Genomic DNA, 18761 nt, shown 5'->3' with positions numbered 1-18761 from the left:
CTTTTTAAGAGCCTATTTATTTTGTTTAAAAAAACAATCTCAAATATACAGGAATTGTACTTTACACGCTTACATACCATACAATCTCCTATGCTTTTTATTGCATTGAAGCAGTCTTTCCCATCCTTTTTTGTGGTATGTCCCATAAAGACTTTTTCAAATTCCTTCTGTCACACCCCTCAACCCCGACGTACATAATCTATAATATTAGCTCACGTAATAAAGTTAAATTTTTTGGGGAAAATCACTATAGAATAATTGATAAAACAGACATTTTTTTAGTAACACTGGAGTAAGCCAATGGGTATTTCCTCATTCTTGTTTTTAATTTTGAATAGATTACCTTGCTCATTGTTACTTGTTACCTACTTGAAGGTATTTGTAATGTACTACAAATTTTAAAAATATTTTTGTGTGTTTTATGTTTGTTATTGATATTGAATTTGATTTATGGCATTAGTCTAACTGCGGCTGAGTTTACATGGGCCTGTCCTCTAATTGATGCTGTGTTTATGCCTCAATGGTAACTTGATGCAAACCATTTCTAAAAAGTTTCGTTTATGTTTATTTTCTTATGTGTTTAATATTTTTGGATTGTTGAAATCGAAGTTGTGTTGGTGTTCAAAATATTGGGTAGCCTATAGGATTTTGTTTGGGTTATTTGCAATCATAGTTATGCTGTTTTACCCTCTCCATGTATTGAGATGTAATTCCGATGCAAGTTGCCGGACAATTTATACAATTGATTTTGTAAATTACATCAGACTTCACCTCAAAGAAGCCGAGTCCTCATAGAAAAATGAATTTCTATCCCTACTTCCTTCCCCACCCATTCAAAATCAAACATTTATACACAAAAAAACATTAATATTTCACTAACACTTTCAACACGACACACAATAGTGGCACATCTACACAGAAAACACACACTTTGAGTGTGTACAAACACTTTGATTAAACCTAAAATTTCTATATTGTGTACATCGTTGTATAAATTCATATTCATATCTTACATGTATTTGTATGATGTACACAAAAATTCATTTTTTGATTTTCTCATAAATTGGTATATAAAGGCTATTCTTGGTGCGAAAAACCAATATTAACATGTTTCTTGCAAAAAAAATCTTTTAACCTCACAATTATATACGCCTGCACACACACACCACAATATTCTTAATGTATACATACATATAATTATATACATTTATGTTTATATTTAAAGATTATTTTAGAGATCGTGAGATGCGGTCTGGTGTGACGTAGATTTCAGAAAAACATTTTCTTTATCGTGCCAACGTTTCGATCTTTAATGATATCATCTTCAGGGCCTGGGATTAATAAACATTGTTTAAATTATACAAATATATATAAGATATGAAAATGAATTTATTCGAATAATAAAAGTATCCTGTACTCACTAAAAGTGTGTTTTCTGTGTAGATGTGACTCGGTTGTGGTCGTATAGAGTGTTAGTGAAATATTTAGTTTAAACAGTTTAATTTAAACTTAAAATTTCTAACATTGTATAAATTCACATTCAGTGTTATATGTTATTACGTGTTAACAAAGCCTTCAAAAAAATAAATGTATTTCGATTTGAAAAAATAAAAGTAAAAATATGTGATCTATGACATACGCACTCTCCTTGCCATTTACATAAAAAATAGCAGGAGTCTTCAAGCAAAATTGAGAGAGTCCTTCCTCGTCCTTTCGTAGCTCAGCTCGCACTGCCCGAGCCTGCGGTAGGGGATTAGCTTATCCTTTGAGATAAGCTCCACGTTTTTAAAAATATTGTTATAATGTATTTGTAAAATTTATACAATGTTATTAAATCCCAGGCCCTGATGATGATCTCATTAAAGATCGAAACGTTGGCACGATTTTCTAAACCTACATCACACCAGACCGCATCTCACAATCACTAAAATAATCATTAATTAACGGTCACTAAACACTACACATTTACATTTAAAGGTACATGTTTATAAAAAAAAAGGCGACAAAAAGTGAGTGACAAAGAATTATCACATGCTTCTACTCCTTGGGAACACCGGTCGTGCATACAGTTCAGGGGAATTCCGCATCATTTCTTCTAAGTTGTGGGAAATCGGGAAGGAAACTGTTAGATCGTCTTACCGGGCCGAGACGCTTCAGGAATTACGTTCATCGATTCAGTCAAAGAAACAGTAGGACCCAACATGGAAGAGGGTTGAGACACAATTTTAACTATTTATTTTTTGTCTGTTTGTGAAACGAACATGGCATTATCTCGTAATAATTGTACATATTTATCAAAGAGGTGACGTAGCTCTTAATGGCAGAGAGAGAGGATGATGCTACTCTATATGCAAATCTTCATGCCGCCCTCGACGGCCTCACTCTATTTAGCGAGGCCCACAAATCACGACCGAGAAAAATTACTTTGTCACAACCCCTATTTTGTCAAAGGATCCTCTATACGTTCCCCAGATGGGGGTTGGTACCGGTTATGTTTCACTGTCGGGCCTGGCCACGCTTCAGCTATTGCACAATAACCACATTGGCTATGCTGACGAATAAGCGACCTTGTTAAGTTGTGGGTTGTCTCACTTCACCCCTTTTTAAACTAGATTTATTTTTTTTTAAACTCAAAATAAACTTTGTCATAAAAAATTAACTCAATAATCTACAATTGAAAACATTTGATAATTTTTTTTTATTTGACAGAAGTTATTTATAGCCATCACAATGATTTATTAAATTCACTAGTTTTCGTGGCCCGCTTGACCAATTAATATATTACAATTAATTAAGGTTTTTAGTTGAGATAAAAAAGTCAATGGCATGAGCGGGATTCGAACCCACGACCTTCGGCTAATTACACCGCTGGTCTACCACTTGAGCTATCGTGAGTTCGATCCACTCGGACGCTAACTTCCCATCTTAACCCCACCCTTTGAAAAATGGCAAAAAGGAGGGAAAATTCAAAAAGGTGAGTTGAGGTGGGAAGTTAGTGTCCGGGTGGATCGAAGTCACGATATCTCAAGTGGTAGAGCAGCGGCGTATTTAGCCGAAGGTCGTGGGTTCGAATGTCGCTCGTGACGCTGACTTTTTTATCTCAACCAATACCTTACTTAAAGATTAATTAATTGAAAAGAATTTATTTGGTCAATCGGACCACGAAACCTAATCGCGTTATTACAACTGTTGGAAAGCTGTTTTTTCTTCTTTCACAATACCAACCAATTTTCTTGTCATTATAAGTGATATAAGTGATAAAAACGAGGATAAAATCCACAACGACCCCTTTGAAAAATGGTAAAAATGAGGGAAAATTCAAAAGGTGAGGTTGAGATGGGAAGTTAGTGTCCGAGTGGGTCGAAGTGGTAGAGCAGCGGCGTATCTAGCCGAAGATCGTGGGTTCGAATCCCGCTTGTGACACTGACTTATTTATCTCAACTAAAAACCTTAAGTTATTTAAAAAATAAACTGTTAAACGGTAAATAATAAATTTCATTAAAGTTTTTTTAATTTCTTCAATCATTTTTTAACAATGTGATATGAAAAATCACGAATGTGTTAAATCAAAGCTACAATTTAGCATCAGACTTTGAACAATAGAGGCTTTTTAGTCCAATTTGACATATAGAATAACTTTCAATTAATAACGTTTTTAGTTGAGTTGAAAAAGTTAGTGTCACGAGCGGGATTCGAACCCACGATCTTCGGCTAATTACGCCGCTGTTCTACCACTTGAGCTATCGTGACTTCGATCCACTCGGACACTAACTTCCCATCTCAAACCCACCCTTTGAAAAATGGCAAAAAGTAGGGAAAATTCAAAAGGTGGGGTTGAGATGGGAAGTTAGTGTCCGAGTGGATCGAAGTCACGATAGCTCAAGTAGCAGAGCAGCAGCGTATCTAGCCGAAGATCGTGGGTTCGAATCCCGCTTGTGGCACTGACTTATTTATCTCAACTAAAAACCTTAAGTTATTTAAAAAATAAACTGTTAAACGGTAAATAATAAATATCATTAAAGTTTTTTTATTTTTTCAATCATTTTTTAACAATGTGATATGAAAAATCACGAATGTGTTAAATCAAAGCTACAATTTAGCATCAGACTTTGAACAATAGAGGCTTTTTAGTTCAATTTGACATATAGAATAACTTTCAATTAATTAAAGTTTTTAGTTGAGTTGAAAAAGTTAGTGTCACGAGCGGGATTCGAACCCACGATCTTCGGCTAATTACGCTGCTGCTCTGCTACTTGAGCTATCGTGACTTCGATCCACTCGGACACTAACTTCCTATCTCAACCCCACCTTCTGAATTTTCCCTCCTTTTTGCAACAATGATTTATGATAATGGCTATTCTCAATGAACTTTATACTACTTCAAATTAGGCAATTAACCAAGCAATAAAGAGGAGTTTTGTAGCGTTCTTAGCGGATACGGGTTATAGAATTTGGAATATGGGCAACTACATCGACGTGCAATTCTAGCTAGTTCAACAAACTGGAAGGTGTGACTGGAAATGTAAATCGGATTCCATGCGGGCCCTCGTAAAGTTCTGAAACTTTCAGGACATCAAAGGCCAACTTCTGGAATGCTTGAAAGTCTTAATGGAAACGTACATGTTATATTTAAGAGGAGGAACTAGGACTTCTAGTTCTTGGAATAAAACTTGGAAATGGCCTTCTCATCAGAGATCCGTTTGAAAAAGGGGCTTACGGGACGTGGTAAAAGCGTTTTGGGAAAACAATTTTGACCACGTTTTGAAATCTATTTAAACCGAGGCTTTAGATCATTATTTGACTTTTTTCCCATTCATTTCTTAATTACCATTGAAAACCAATCGGGTGTAAACCTAAAAACCTGGCTAAAGAGAAATCGACCGTTTTCTTCAACCCACTAAACAACCGTAAAGCGACCAGTTACCTCACGGATTACACAATTTACTTATCTTATAGTACTTCGATTTAGTACAGTTGTTAAAATATTTACTAAAAAAAATACATACAACTTTTTTATATAAGACAACCCATAAGCCAGTAAATTTAAAAAATGTATTTACAGAATGCATTATGATAAATTACCAGAAACAACATTTATTGAAATTTTTTGCAAATTGTTAGATATTGGTCAAAGTACGAGTTGCATAGTTTTCTAGCAACTTCTGGAGTTCCTCAAGGGTCGCACTTAGGGCCTTTTCTGTTTAAAATCAATATTAATTAGTCTTAATTAATTATTCTTTCTACGTAAGGTCTTGGTTGAGATAAAATTATTTTTATTATATTTATATTATTTTCATACGTACTACCAAAGAGGCTTATATTGTCGCATAGTTTTCTAGCAATTTCTGGAGTTCCTCAAGGGTCGCACTTAGGGCCTTTTCTGTTTAAAATCTATAATTAGTCTTAATTAATTATTCTTTCTACGTAAGGTCTTGGTTGAGATAAAATTCTTTTTATTATATTTATATTATTTTCATAGGTACTACCAAAGAGGCTTATATTGTCGCATAGTTTTCTATCAACTTCTGGAGTTCCTCAAGGGTCGCACTTAGGGCCTTTTCTGTTTAAAATCCATATTAGTTAGTCTTAATTAATTACTCTTTCTATGTAAGTTCTTGGTTGAGATAATATTCTTTTTATTATATTTATATTATTTTCAGAGGTACTACCAAAGAGGCTTATATTGTCGCATAGTTTTCTAGCAACTTCTGGAGTTCCTCAAGGGTCGCACTTAGGGCCTTTTCTATTTAAAATCTATATAAACGCTGATTCCCTTCCATTCGTTATGACCTTACTTTGTGCAGATGATTTAAAAATATTCTTAAAAATTAATCCTGTTTCTGACTTCTTACAACTTCAACATGCCACAGTAAAGCATAATAATTGGTGTCCAACTAATAATATTCTTTTAAATTCTGACAAATTTCCAGTTATGACATTCCATAAAACAAAATATCGTATCAAATTTAACTACGCTATCAGACTCGCTAATAATTAGACGTGAAATTGTTAAAGATCTTGGCATCATTATTGCCAATCAGATAAACATTCACACACACATTAATAAATGGTATGGTATGGTAATGACGATTCTAGGAAGCTGGTTTTGTGCTCCCCAGGCACTGCAGCCTTCTGGCTTATTGTACCTTCCTAGTTCCTTAGTTCAGTGCAATGGACTTAATCCTTCTTCTTAGAAGTATCAGGTAATTGACTGTCCCTGCTACAATTTCATTCCCTAAGTTTTTTCGTATGTTAGGTTAAATCTCCATTGAACTTTTGCTTCGCATTCGAAGATGACATGGGTGGCTGTTTCCTCCTCCTCATTACATAATCTGCACATGGGATCATCGTTGTACATGCCCATGTTGGCCCCAAAGAATGACTGTTGGGATTTCATCCACCCCATCGCGAAACATTTTTTGGTTAATCTTTCTGTCCATTGAGCGTGCAGAACTTCATGATGAAGAGGTTTGGAATTCTCTGAGCAAAGTCGAATATGTACAGACACACACACTTATAAATTTTGATGGCTACTATCATAGTGACAGTACATCACGGGGCATTCTTAGAACTGTCCCGAACTTTTGACAGGTCTGGTACCCGGGAGTTCTCTTCAAACTGAAGCAGTTTTTACCCACTATAAATTACCAATCCTAAAATGAGTTCTCTGAAATAAGACCGATCCGGTCTGGCGTCACCCAAGGGAGTATTCTTGGTCCCATCCTATACACCATTTATACTGCTGGCCTGGCAGTCCCATCCTTAGGCGGACGATGCCGCAATTTTATCCCCTAACTCTAAACCTACCACCTCCCCAGGAGCATCTTGAGCTCGTTGAAGAATCGGGAAAACTTAGGCTAGCATGAATCAGTAAATTTTTTTGTAAATTTCTTTCTCTTCCGTTAAATTTTGCTGTAGCAGCATTATTTACGAATGTTCCAAGGTTGTTAAAACTATCAGCTGCAATAATTATGAGGATTACTTAAAAAACAGTTAATCTTAAGGTTAAGTTTATTGTTTTATTATAATTAAAAATATTCTACAACCCAAATAGCTAACAAATGCAAACAATGTTGTAAAATGTTAACGTTTACTTATAAACTCCAAAATCATACTAATTTAATTATTATGTTACGTTTTCCTCAGGTTATTTTCTTCTGTATTTTGTAATCAACATGCTAATTGTATCTTCTGTTTAGCGAGGAAAAATGTAAACTTTATGAATTATAATTCGTACGTGCACGAACTGCAAGCTAATTGTTTCCTCTGTATGAGGATGATGAGAAAGAAAAATTAAGAGATTAGGAAATCTAAATAATGTTATGACCCAATGAACTAAAAGTAATTTTTTTTCTTGTTTTCAACGTGGTAAGCTCACAGATTAAGCCGATAACGTTTGGTTTTATCTGACTCGTATGAGTCGAAATGGTTTTTCCAGGTGGTTAATGAAGGTGTACGTGAGTATAGGTCACGATTGTATGGTACACAGAGGATATAAAGCAAGACTAAGATCTATTGAGACGTTAAAAGCGTCGTATCACTGCTATATCTGTTTCTGGCCGCCTTATTAGAGAGCCTGGCTGAAACTCTAACTAAAAGCACATTCATTACGCTAATAAATTAGTCCTAACCTTTAGGAAAGGATTAAATTTAATTTAGATTTTTCCACAAGGTTTTTTACCCAATTGCTGTAGAGCTAATACGTAGAAATCAGTCTGCTAAAAAAAAAATTTAGCATAGAACTATGTATCACAAAAATTCCCAAGTTGTTATTCATTTCTAAACACTCTTAGTTTAGAGTGATGTTATTTATGCTCAGAAGCGTTTTTGCTTGATCAACTAGCTGTTGACCAATTTTTAACTTTAGACTTAAAAAAGAACTGGCGAAAAAAAAAACGATCATCTACTGAAAATGGCGGAAGTGCGAATCTTCGGACAAGGCTATCGTTGATGATAAAACTGCGTAAAATATTGATTTATTGCTGATGTTGGGAGCTAAGAAAAGTACTACATGAAGAAAAAATACGTAGACATCAACCGAAAATGGAAGACACGCGATTTTTCAGACAAGGAAATCTGTAATTAATATAGGAAAGGTGGTAGCTTGAGACAAAACACGCTGACATCTATTGAAAATTGCGGTAGCTGAAATGGTCGAAATGTGGGATAATCAAACTGTAGAAAATATTTATTCACTGCTGATGTTGAGAAGTGAGGTTAGTAACCTAACAGAGAGACTAGTTCGAGAAGAACCACGCGGACATTGTTAAGAAACAATGGAAGAGCGAATCATCTATCTAGGATGATCATACTGCGAAAAATATTAATTTATTTCTGCTGTTGGGGACCTAAGAAAGGTATAGCTTAAAAAAAACGCAAATCTCCCCTATCTAAAATCGCGGGCGCGCGATTTTCTGACCTGGAAATCTTGAATGATTATAAGAAATTTGCTAGCTTGACAGATATCACGCAGATCTATTGAAAATGGCGGTAGCTCAAATCTTAGAACAACGATATCTAGGATGATCATTCTGAGGAAAATATTGATTTATTGCTGACGGTGACCTAAGAAAGTACTATCTCGAGAGAAAACACGCAGACAACTGCTGAAAATGGCGGAAGTTCTTCAAACAAGATTAACGTGAATGATAAAATTGCGGAAAAGTCGTTGCTGCTCAGGAACACAAAAAGGACTAGCTCGTGAGAAAACACGCGGACATCTGAAAATATCAGAAGCGCTATTCTTAGGATAAAGAAATCTGGGATGGTCATAGGAAATGTATCAGCTTGAGACAAAACACGCGGACATATACTGAAACCTATTGGACCTCTTTGGGAAAGGAGACCTGGGATGATCAAACTGTGGGAAACATTGATCTACTGCTGATGTTGAAAAGCGATATTGGAAACCAACGAAAGATTGTACTACACTGAGATACAAAAAAGTGTCTACCTTTAATATTCTGATTATCTCTTATAAAATCCTCTATTACAATTACAACAATATTTGGTTTGTTTTAAGGGGTTAGAGGTAAATAAAACACAGATCTCCCACTTGTGTTTACAGTTGGATTTTGTCTTTTGTCTCTCTTTGAATAGATAATCTCGTCTTTTTTGATTTTTCTAAAAAACTTCTTTCTAATGATTGATTTTTTTTTGTTGTACCATTTTTAAGTTTCAAATTTGTTTGAGTAATGACTTTAAGTGATACAGGTTCTACAAGAATCATAGTATTGCTAGAAGATGGAAAAAGACAAGCGTATTTTAAGCCATGGTGCTTAACATTCCCAGTACAACTGTCCTCAAGAAGGCACGGGTCAGGACACCATCATGTCACATCTCAGAGGGATGATCATTTTATTTTTGTTGAGATCAATCAACCTCTTCAACAAGTTAGAAATATTAATGTTAGTTTACACACTGTAAAGAAAGAATTTATTTTTTATGAGGGTTCGCAACAGCAGAGGTCATATCAACCTTCAGGGTGCCGGTGTTTTTGAACAAAAAGCCCATTTGTAAGTATGTCAAGCTCGAATGCAGGGTCGCTGGATTTGAACCCCGGACCTTTACCTTACAGTGACCATCGCCTAAACCATTGTTATCACCGACACCCCCACACTGTAAATCTTTCAATTACATCAATTGTACTAAAATCTTGTTTTTGGATGAGTCAAAGTTTAGCTTGAGGTCTTCTGACAGAGAGATGGTTTGGAGAAGCATAGGACAAAGATTCCCGCAATATTTTCACTCTGGAGAAGCTATGGTCATGGTGGTATTATGGTTTAAGCAGGCATTTCTATGGAAAGTCGCACAAACTTCATCTTCATTGAGGGTTCCCTAACCGCTGTGCGATACATTGAAGAGGTGTTATCAGAAGAAGCTGTTCCTTATATGCCACTAACTGCCTATGGTTTGATTTTGACCATGACGATGCAAGGCCACAGCTAAGATTCTTGGTGACTACTTGGAACGGGATTCAATGGTATTCCAGCATGTAATCCTGACATAAAACCAACAACCTACCTCCAAACATTAAATTGAAGCCCGTTCCAAGTAGATCCTAGCTGTAAGGGGCCTTACCTTCTCATGCAAAAAAACCGTCACCAATTAATAGCATATAAGGAACTTCTGATAAGACATGTTCAATATATCACGCAGCTGTTTTAATGAATCCTCAATAAAAATCAAGTTTGTGCGACCTTCCATAGAAATGCCTGCCCAAACCATACCACCACTTCCATAGCTTCTCTGGAGCGAATACGTTGCAGGGATATATGGCACTCCTGTTCTTTTCCAAACCCTCTCTTGGCTGTCAGAAGACCTCAAACAAAACCTTGTCTCTAAACTGGAAACAAGACTTTAGTTCAATCTTGCTTAGACCAATTGATGTGATTTCTTGTAAAACTTAACTGAGCTATTTTGTGCCTGTCAGAAGTTTTGGGCCAGTGGCCTTCTCGCACGTAGCTTCTGAAAGTCTTTGCGTTATAGTGTGTCAACTGAAATTAACATTTCAAACTTGTTGAAGTCATTGTTTGATCTCAACAGCGGTAGAATGTCAGTTTTGGAGTACATTCAAAACAATAAACCAATCGACCTCCAGTATCTTGGGAAGAATACTGCTTTGTTAAGAATAGATGTTGCTATAGTTCAGTCATTTCTGATCATTTTGTTTTGTCTATCCTTGTTGGTTTGATATGAAATCTAAATGGCCAAATGATAGGTTCATAGCCGATAGACCCCATGAAGAAATCTTGCAACAAATTTTCTATTACAATTGAAACCCGGTTTATTGAAATAGTTGAATTAACAAATTTTTTGTCAGTACTTTTTTTAACACAGAAATCAATTTTTACAATAGTTAATAAGTTAATGTATTATTTTTAAATTTTTTCCACTAGATGTTGACCATGGTCGATACCATAATGAACCTCGCCATTATGAACATAAGCCCATGCCATCCTCTTCGACGTGAAGCCAACACCAACATCACCTTTGTTGCTTACTGTTATTGCCCCAGCTGTATTCTTGAAACGATTAGTCATATTCTCACATGAGACCTGGGTAGCTTTTTGTGCTGAATTTCCTTTAAAAGAAAAAGAAAAAAATCTGAAATTACATAATCATATAAATATAACAAATTTCACTACCTGATGCTATTTCTGTCAGAATCCTGTGAGCAAGGTTGTATGGCATGATGGATTCACCATGGCCGGTGGTTGAAACAGCACCGATATCATCATCACTGTAACCCCCACTGCCTAATTTCAAAAATTTCGTTTAAATATTTTTGTTTTCCTAAATAGAATACTTGATATTAATATCTACCCACCAATTATAGGAGTATCGCCTATCCTTCCTTTGTACTTTCCTGTTATTCCTCCTGTTGAAGTTCCTGAAGCGACATGGCCATTTGTGTCCACAGCGACACATCCAACAGTACCGACACCACCTTCATCACTAAAGTACACATTAAGCACAAAAATAAAAACAATGGAGAATTAAATTAAATTCGTACGGGCCAATTTCAGTCTTCGTAGGAACTTGAGAATCCATATTTTTAAAATTCTCAAGAGCCCTTTTTGCAGTTTCCGTAATAAGGTAACTATCGTTCACTCGAGGGATTTTGTTCTTAACAATAAATTCTTCCAAGCCTGCACCTCCTAAAAATCTGTGTGGTGTTTTCTCCAAGACCATCCTCGCTAAAGAAATTGGATGGGCAATGTTTTTCACAAGTGTGACTGCACCTATTAAAAGAAACTAAAATAAAATAAAATAATATATTTATTTAAAATTGACATTTTAATTACCAGCATTGAAGTGTTTGCCTTCAATTATTAAAGCTTCCATTTCAACCTCTCCTGCTAAGTTCAAAACCGAACCTCTGCCTGCATAAAATTTTTAAAAATATAAAAAATTACAAATAATAAATGGTAACGACTTGCCAGCATTAAACGCTTCATCGTCCTCCATTACATGAATGGCAGCTTCTATCGCATCGAAAACATTATTTGTTTTCTTCAATACTTCATACCCAGCTAGAGCGGATTTTTTCACTCCGTCTAATTTCGGCTGGATCCTTGAAGTTGGGATATCTCCGGCACCACCATGTACGACAAGCATAGGCAGACCTCCAGGTAAAGTCAGCTCCTATAAATATATAAAATTCCTAAATAAATGTTAATAGTTAGAGTTGTCTGTGTGGTCTGCAAGGTGATTAACCTGTAATTAGGTCATTACAAATCAATTTGAACTGCCAAACTTGCTGTGTTGCTTTATCAGAAGCTTTTCAGCATCTCGCCAGCTTCAGTGTTGGGTCCAATTACTTTTGAAGTCATCGTCTGTATATGACAGATAAACACAGCGAGGACAGGCAAACAAAAATAATAGATTATGACCATATTAAAAAATTAATAGTTGGCTTTATAAAATTTATCTAACACTTGCAGTTAAATTTGAAAAAATTATTATTGAATTTTGTGCATAGTCAAATAAATGTTGTTTTGATTTGGCCATTTCCTGGTCTATCTATCCTGTTCTATCAAATAGAAAACGGCCAATCAAATCATTTTGTTTCTATGAGAACATTAATGTATTATTAATGTGTGTTTATTGCATTATAACTAACTAAAAAATACCTACTCCATGACATTCACCCATGAATAGTCTTGGCATGAAGTGCAGACATGTGAATTGTATAGCATGAACCCCTACTGGAAAATATTTCATATTTTTCTAAATCTTACACTCTTCTTAGACCTATTAGAGAAAAAGAAAATAAGCATGAATCTAATAAATTAGTCAGTTGCAGGATTTCTACTGCCAGTATTTCGGATGTCATACAGACATTACTGGTGATTAATTTTGCTAATGCTAAAAGGAGGCCTCTTTACGACAAGGCACTACAACCAATACTACCAATATCTAGATAATTTAATTAAGCTTAAGTCTTTTTACCGGACACTAAAGTTTTGTTATCAGGTCTCATGTATCTTTTAGAATTTAAATTTTCCTCTCCTAGGTGTATGAATGCATACATATACCAACAGAGAACTTTTTCCGCAGTTTATTTATTTTTTATTCTGCCCGGCAACACTTACTCTTGTCTATACATGTGCCTCCGGAGTATGCAGTGTCAAGCAAGCAGATTGATCATGGATCATCTTAGTAGTTTTTCTGTTTGTTTCTGGTCTGACACCAAACTGCCAACACTCGGGATGGTGATTGTCAGTGGCTACCGGTAATTTGTTGTTAATTCCCGATGTACTGTGAAAAGTGGCAAGCCCAACTCAGTATACACAGATTTGAGCTTACATAAATCAGTAATCAGTAAACGATACAAAACGCAAATGTATATATTTTTCAGGCATCCAACAGTTTTAAAACCTATCATAAAATGTGCCTTGGCAGGTCAATAAATACAGCATGCAGTTTATCGACTGTGCTCTTGTTTACGGGTTTACTATTTTAATAAAAACCACTCGTATCAAAAACCAGTATTTTTAACCAGTATTCGCTTAAACTTTGGTCTCTCATTCCAATGATAATACCCATCAACAGCATTTCGTTTTCAAGAGTGCCCCATTCACAGGATCTCGAGAGCGTGTGAAGATCTGTGATGAAGTCCTCAGCAGGTTCTGACGAGCCTTGTTTCCTACGCAAGAATTTTACACGTTCATATATTATATTCTTTTTTGGAATGAAGTGATCTTCAAACCGTTTGACGACTAATTCGTAAGAACTGATTTGATCTTCCTCGAGATGAAATGAATCTAATATTTCTTCCGCCTTTTCGCCCATGCAATATATGAGGACATTGAGGGCGATGACACACGGAGCGGTTTTGACCNAAACCGAACGAGACGTAGTGTGTAGATAACTGTGAGATTTCACTTTGTAGCCAGTTCCATGGAATGTTCATCAAAGAAAAAAAAAAGTACTACATGGGGGAATAGTCTGTAAGGCTGTAACTAATACACGAAGTTACATACAGTTACAGAACAATATATTTATTAAACAGGACTTGTTAAACAAACTGCAAAACCTTGCGACGTTCAATGCTTATATGCACTGCTATAGGATACATTTAATAACAGAGAAAACAAAACCGCTTCGGCCAAAACGCACATCATACCGCTGCGTGTGTCACAACCTAGCAAAACCGAAGCGGTAAACGCTTCGGTCAAAACCGCTCCGTGTGTCAGCGCCCTGACTTGGTGCCTTCCCGGCGTATTTTCCAAACCGCTTATCGCACGATAACGTTGGAATCGTCTTTTCCAAGCTGCCCAATCGGTGGGCTTGAACGTAAAATTGTCAGGAGATTTTACCTGCATATTCTGGAGGTTTTTCACCTCGCTTCCTTTCCCTGGTTTTTCCTCCTGCTCCATGATTTTGAAGAATTATTTTTTCGTTAACTCGCACACGACCAAGACAATGTTTTTGCCCCGTTCACTTCGACTGCGCCATGTTTACGGGTTTAGTATTTTAATAAAAACCACTCGTATCAAAAACCAGTATTTTTACTACTCACTACTATACATACATTAACATCACTCTACAACATAAAAGGTAATAATAAAACACTCATTAACCGCCAAGACCCAACCCCGGGTCCTCCTATCAGTCTCAACCACTACGTCACATCTCGCAACAGCTCTAAAAATAGTTGAAGATTGTAGCGAATCTTCATTAATGAACGATAAGTACAACAGCATAGGAATAAAAGCCAGATGTGATTAAGGTCTTAGACAAATGAATTAATAAAAGTCAGTTTTATTAAATTTTAAATCACTTTCAATAAAAATACGATAATTTCCAAAGTTATATAGACAAATTCTTAATTAATAAAAAATAATGAATAATTCGAGTGTTTTTGTTGGATTGAAGTGATTAAAGCTAAATATTCAGAATGAAAAAGATAATGGGTAATTTTTATCTTTTGCACTACTTAGCACAAAAACGTTTTTTATATTGAAAATAAAGATTATCTCGTAGATTAGCAAAAGATTATTCAGAGATCGTAAGTTGCGATCTGGTGTGACGTAGGTTTTAAAAAAACATTTTCTTTATCGTGCCAACGTTTCGATCTTTAATGAGATCATCTTCAGTGCTGAAAGTGTTTGTTTTCCGTGTAGATGTGTCATTCTTGTGAGTCGTGTTGAGAGTGCCCTCACAAAACAAAATAAACATTTTGAAAGTTTGAACCCTGAAGATGATCTCGATAAAGATTGAAACGTGGCACGATAAAGAATATGTTTTTCTAAAACCTACGTCACACCAGACCGCATTTCACGATCTCCAATTAATCATTGGCTAACGGTCACTAAACACCACACATTAACAAAAGATCTGGTCGATTATTTTTGTTAAAATACTAACTTGAATTTCTGAAGGATTAGAGTATCTAAATATAAAAATCGCGACAAACAGAGTCAAAAGGAAATCCATCATTAGCTAGTAGTTTCTTGTCCTAATCCTGCTTGACCACTGAGAAGAGCATTCTAAGGAAGAGTCAGCAGGCATTTTATTCTCCAATAAAGAGGTTGTTGACCGAAAAGGACGCCCAGTTTAAAACTCGTTTTATTATCGAATAATTTTATTATTTATTACCGGTCCCGTTATCAAATATTGCGTATAGTGAAACATTAAAATAACAACAACGAAAGCAACAGAGGTATACGTGGCAAAATAAGATTAAATAAACATCGGGATCTTTTAATTTTACAAGACTAGTATTTAATTATTTTGGCATCAATTTTACTATTACATTTAAGCTTTTTTATGTAAGGTTTTGGTTGAAATGAAAAAGTCAGTGTCACGAGCGGGATTCGAACCCAAGACCTTCGGCTCGAATTCCGTTCATGACACTTAATTTTTCATTTCAACCAAAGCCTTACATAAAAAGATTAAGTAATTGAAAGAAGTAATCTGGCCAGTAGACCACTAAATATTATGGATTACATTTAAGGTTAATTAATAGGCCAATAAGGGGACACCAGGATGGTTCACTTCTTGTGAATAGGCCGTTTTCGCCAAAAAAATTAAAACTTGAAATTTTCCGTTTTTTTAAATATTTTTATTTCGCCGTTCTACTTGTTCAAATCAATTGTGTATCAATTTTTTTTCTTTTTTATTGAAACTAATATGAAATTTTGTTTTAGAACATCTAGATACCCTTTAATATGAATTTTCGTTTTAATTTAAATTTATCGATTTGTTGACCCCTAGTATTTTGATATTAGTCGGAATGGTCGGAACGACATATGTACCGTTAAAATTTATAAAATATTTCTTTAAGAAAATACACAAAATAGGAATATTATTCGACAAAAATTAACCTCTTTTTTCAAATGGAAATAATAGTCCGGTTTTAACGTTTGATACAGTTATAAAATGTACTTGACAATTTCTTTGAGATTGAATGTATGTAATAGCGTGAATGTGTAGTGTGAAGTGACCGATGGTGGAATATTTGAAGTATTTGGTTTTGGTTTTTAATAAACAGGGCTATTTTATTGTTTGAAGTTCTTGGTAGATATCTCGTTTTTGTTTCTTTTTTGATGTATATTGAGATTGAATGTATCTATTAGCGTGAATGTGTAGTGTGAAATGACCGATGGCGGAATATTTGAAGTATTTGTTTTCTTTTTTTAATAAACAGGACTATTTTATTGTTTGTAGTTCTTGCTAGATATCTCGTTTTTGTTTCTTTTTTTATGTATATTTTGATTGAATGTATCTAGTAGCGTGAATGTGTAGTGTGAAATGACCTATGGCCGAATATTTGAAGTATTTGTTTTTTGTTTTTAATAAACAGAACTATTTTATTGTTTAGGTACTTGGTAAATATCTCGTTTTTTGTTTCTTTTTTTGTTGTACATTGAGATTGTATGTATTAGCGTGAATGTGAAGTGTGAAAGACCGATGACGGAATGTTTGGAGTATTTAATTTTTGTTTTTAATAAACAGGGCTATTTTATTGTTTATAGTTCTTCGTAGATATCTCGTTTTTTGTTTCTTTTTGTGTTGTATATTGAGACTGAATGTATGTAGTAGCGTGAATGTGTAGTATGAAAGGACCTATGGCGGAATATTTGGTTTTTGTTTTTAATAAACAGAGCTATTTTATCGTTTATAGTTCTTCGTAGATATCTCGTTTTTTGTTTATTTTTTTGTTGTACATTGAGATTGTATGTATTAGCGTGAATGTGAAGTGTGAAAAGACCGATGACGAAATATTTGGTTTTTGTTTTTAATAAACAGAGCTATTTTATTGTTTATGTACTTGGTAGATATCCCGTTTTTTGTTTCTTTTTGTGTTGTATATTGAGATTGAATGTATGTAGTAGCGTGAATGTGTAATGTGAGAGAACCGATGGCGGAATATTAAGTGACCCATCGACCCTTAATTATGTTAGTTTATATGTAAGGGGTGATGGAAGAATATCAAGTAAAGTGTCTAGTTTTAAAAATTTGGGACTGAAATTGACCTAGCTGTTGATGAAGACCAAATACGACGGTAGGACGGGTAAGACCGATGTCCTCGAATTGACGAAACACCGAAGTTAACATTTCTTTTTAAACAACAGCAAATATTTTAAAGAAAGAAGTTATGCATGAGTGTATATTTTACAGCATGCTGTCCATTAAGTGGTCATTTTGTACATTTTAAAAAATGGAGGCTGCCCATTAAATAATTAAAGATTACTTTTTATACGAAGGCATTTCATTGGTATGGGTCGCTAGGCATTCGGGATATTGAAGCAATGAAAAAGTGGACAGGTTGGTCAACAAAGGTAGCCCCGAATCGTGTGTCCTCCACAAAAAAAGGAAACTCCCCAAAAATGGACTTTTTGTAATTTGTTGTTTACAACTTTGTGAACATTTTCAAAAACTGAATCTACATACTCACCCCACCTTCATCAGTTCTGCCCTAAAATGGATCCTTAATGAATCCAACACCGGTAGAGCAACACCCCAAGCATGAGGCACGCGAAAAGTAATATCAAATGAAATCCGACGACGGAAAAATATCTGAAAGCGATCATTTGGCATAGCAGAATGGAAGACCGGTTTTTTTTTAATGCAAACAAGATTAAACAATACAAAAGTAAACAAAGCACTATTTGCTGTTTACTTTGAGCTCCTAATTCCACTATGTGGAAAGATAATAGATTTAATTTTAAACTAAATAAATTGAGTGGTGCGTTAAATTTGTCCATCATTGTATATTTTATGTTTGTTGACTTCCGTCTTGAATTTGAAATTCGTTGCTGATTAGTTCCAAGATTTTCGGCGTGCGTACTATTTTTACACGCCTTCTCACCCGTCATCGTCCATGTTGCCAAGTAAATGACGATCAATACCTCGATCTTGGCGATATCCTCTCAACCCATTATAAATATTTAACCGCTACGATTTTTTTTACATACAAGAAGGGTTAAAAAGGTAAGAAATTTACTGTATTGTTAAATAATAAAAACAAAAATGAGTATATAAAAATATTCGCCGATTTGGGTAGCCAACAGCATGAAATACCGACTCACCTTTTCCATTGTTCTCGACGTTTTGGTCTCTGGTAACAAAAGTCGACTGATAATTCTGTCCTGTTTAGAATTATTTAAAGAGGGTCTGCTTGTAGATCTGGCGATAAAAACCGGCTCTTATTAAATATTACGGGAGTCGTGGAACAAATGTCGATAGAAAGGTGCTAGCGACATTGGTGGTTTGGTGTGGAATTACCTAGAGAAAAACGAATTTCCACT

At 35.1% G+C, this 18761-nt stretch overlaps 1 protein-coding gene across 6 annotated transcripts; it reads right to left on the bottom strand.

The window, feature by feature from the left end:
- Positions 1-10758: 10758 nt before the first annotated feature.
- On the bottom strand, positions 10759-18689 carry LOC106664021 (probable isoaspartyl peptidase/L-asparaginase CG7860). 6 transcript variants are annotated; one of them, XM_014389379.2, is made up of 8 exons: positions 14325-14642; positions 12220-12338; positions 11943-12147; positions 11808-11885; positions 11516-11744; positions 11330-11457; positions 11148-11258; positions 10760-11083 (listed from the first exon to the last, which is right to left on the bottom strand). In XM_014389379.2, exons 3-8 carry the CDS (start codon positions 12118-12120, stop codon positions 10881-10883), a joined length of 927 nt encoding a protein of 308 aa, XP_014244865.1. In that variant the 5' UTR covers positions 12121-12147; positions 12220-12338; positions 14325-14642; the 3' UTR covers positions 10760-10880. The 6 variants fall into 6 exon arrangements, with proteins under 6 accessions (XP_014244859.1, XP_024083206.1, XP_024083207.1 ...); XM_014389373.2 differs by lacking the exons at positions 12220-12338; positions 14325-14642 and adding an exon at positions 18543-18689 and having other exon boundaries at positions 10759-11083; XM_024227438.1 differs by lacking the exons at positions 12220-12338; positions 14325-14642 and adding an exon at positions 17914-18023 and having other exon boundaries at positions 10759-11083.
- Positions 18690-18761: the final 72 nt, after the last annotated feature.

This window comes from Cimex lectularius, unplaced genomic scaffold (assembly GCF_000648675.2).
Source record: "Cimex lectularius strain Harlan isolate CLEC.00 unplaced genomic scaffold, Clec_2.1 scaffold86, whole genome shotgun sequence".
Classification (NCBI taxonomy): Eukaryota; Metazoa; Arthropoda; class Insecta; order Hemiptera; family Cimicidae; genus Cimex; species Cimex lectularius.
The sequence above is the reverse complement of the archived record's forward strand: the minus strand, read 5'-3'. Positions and strand labels throughout refer to the sequence as shown.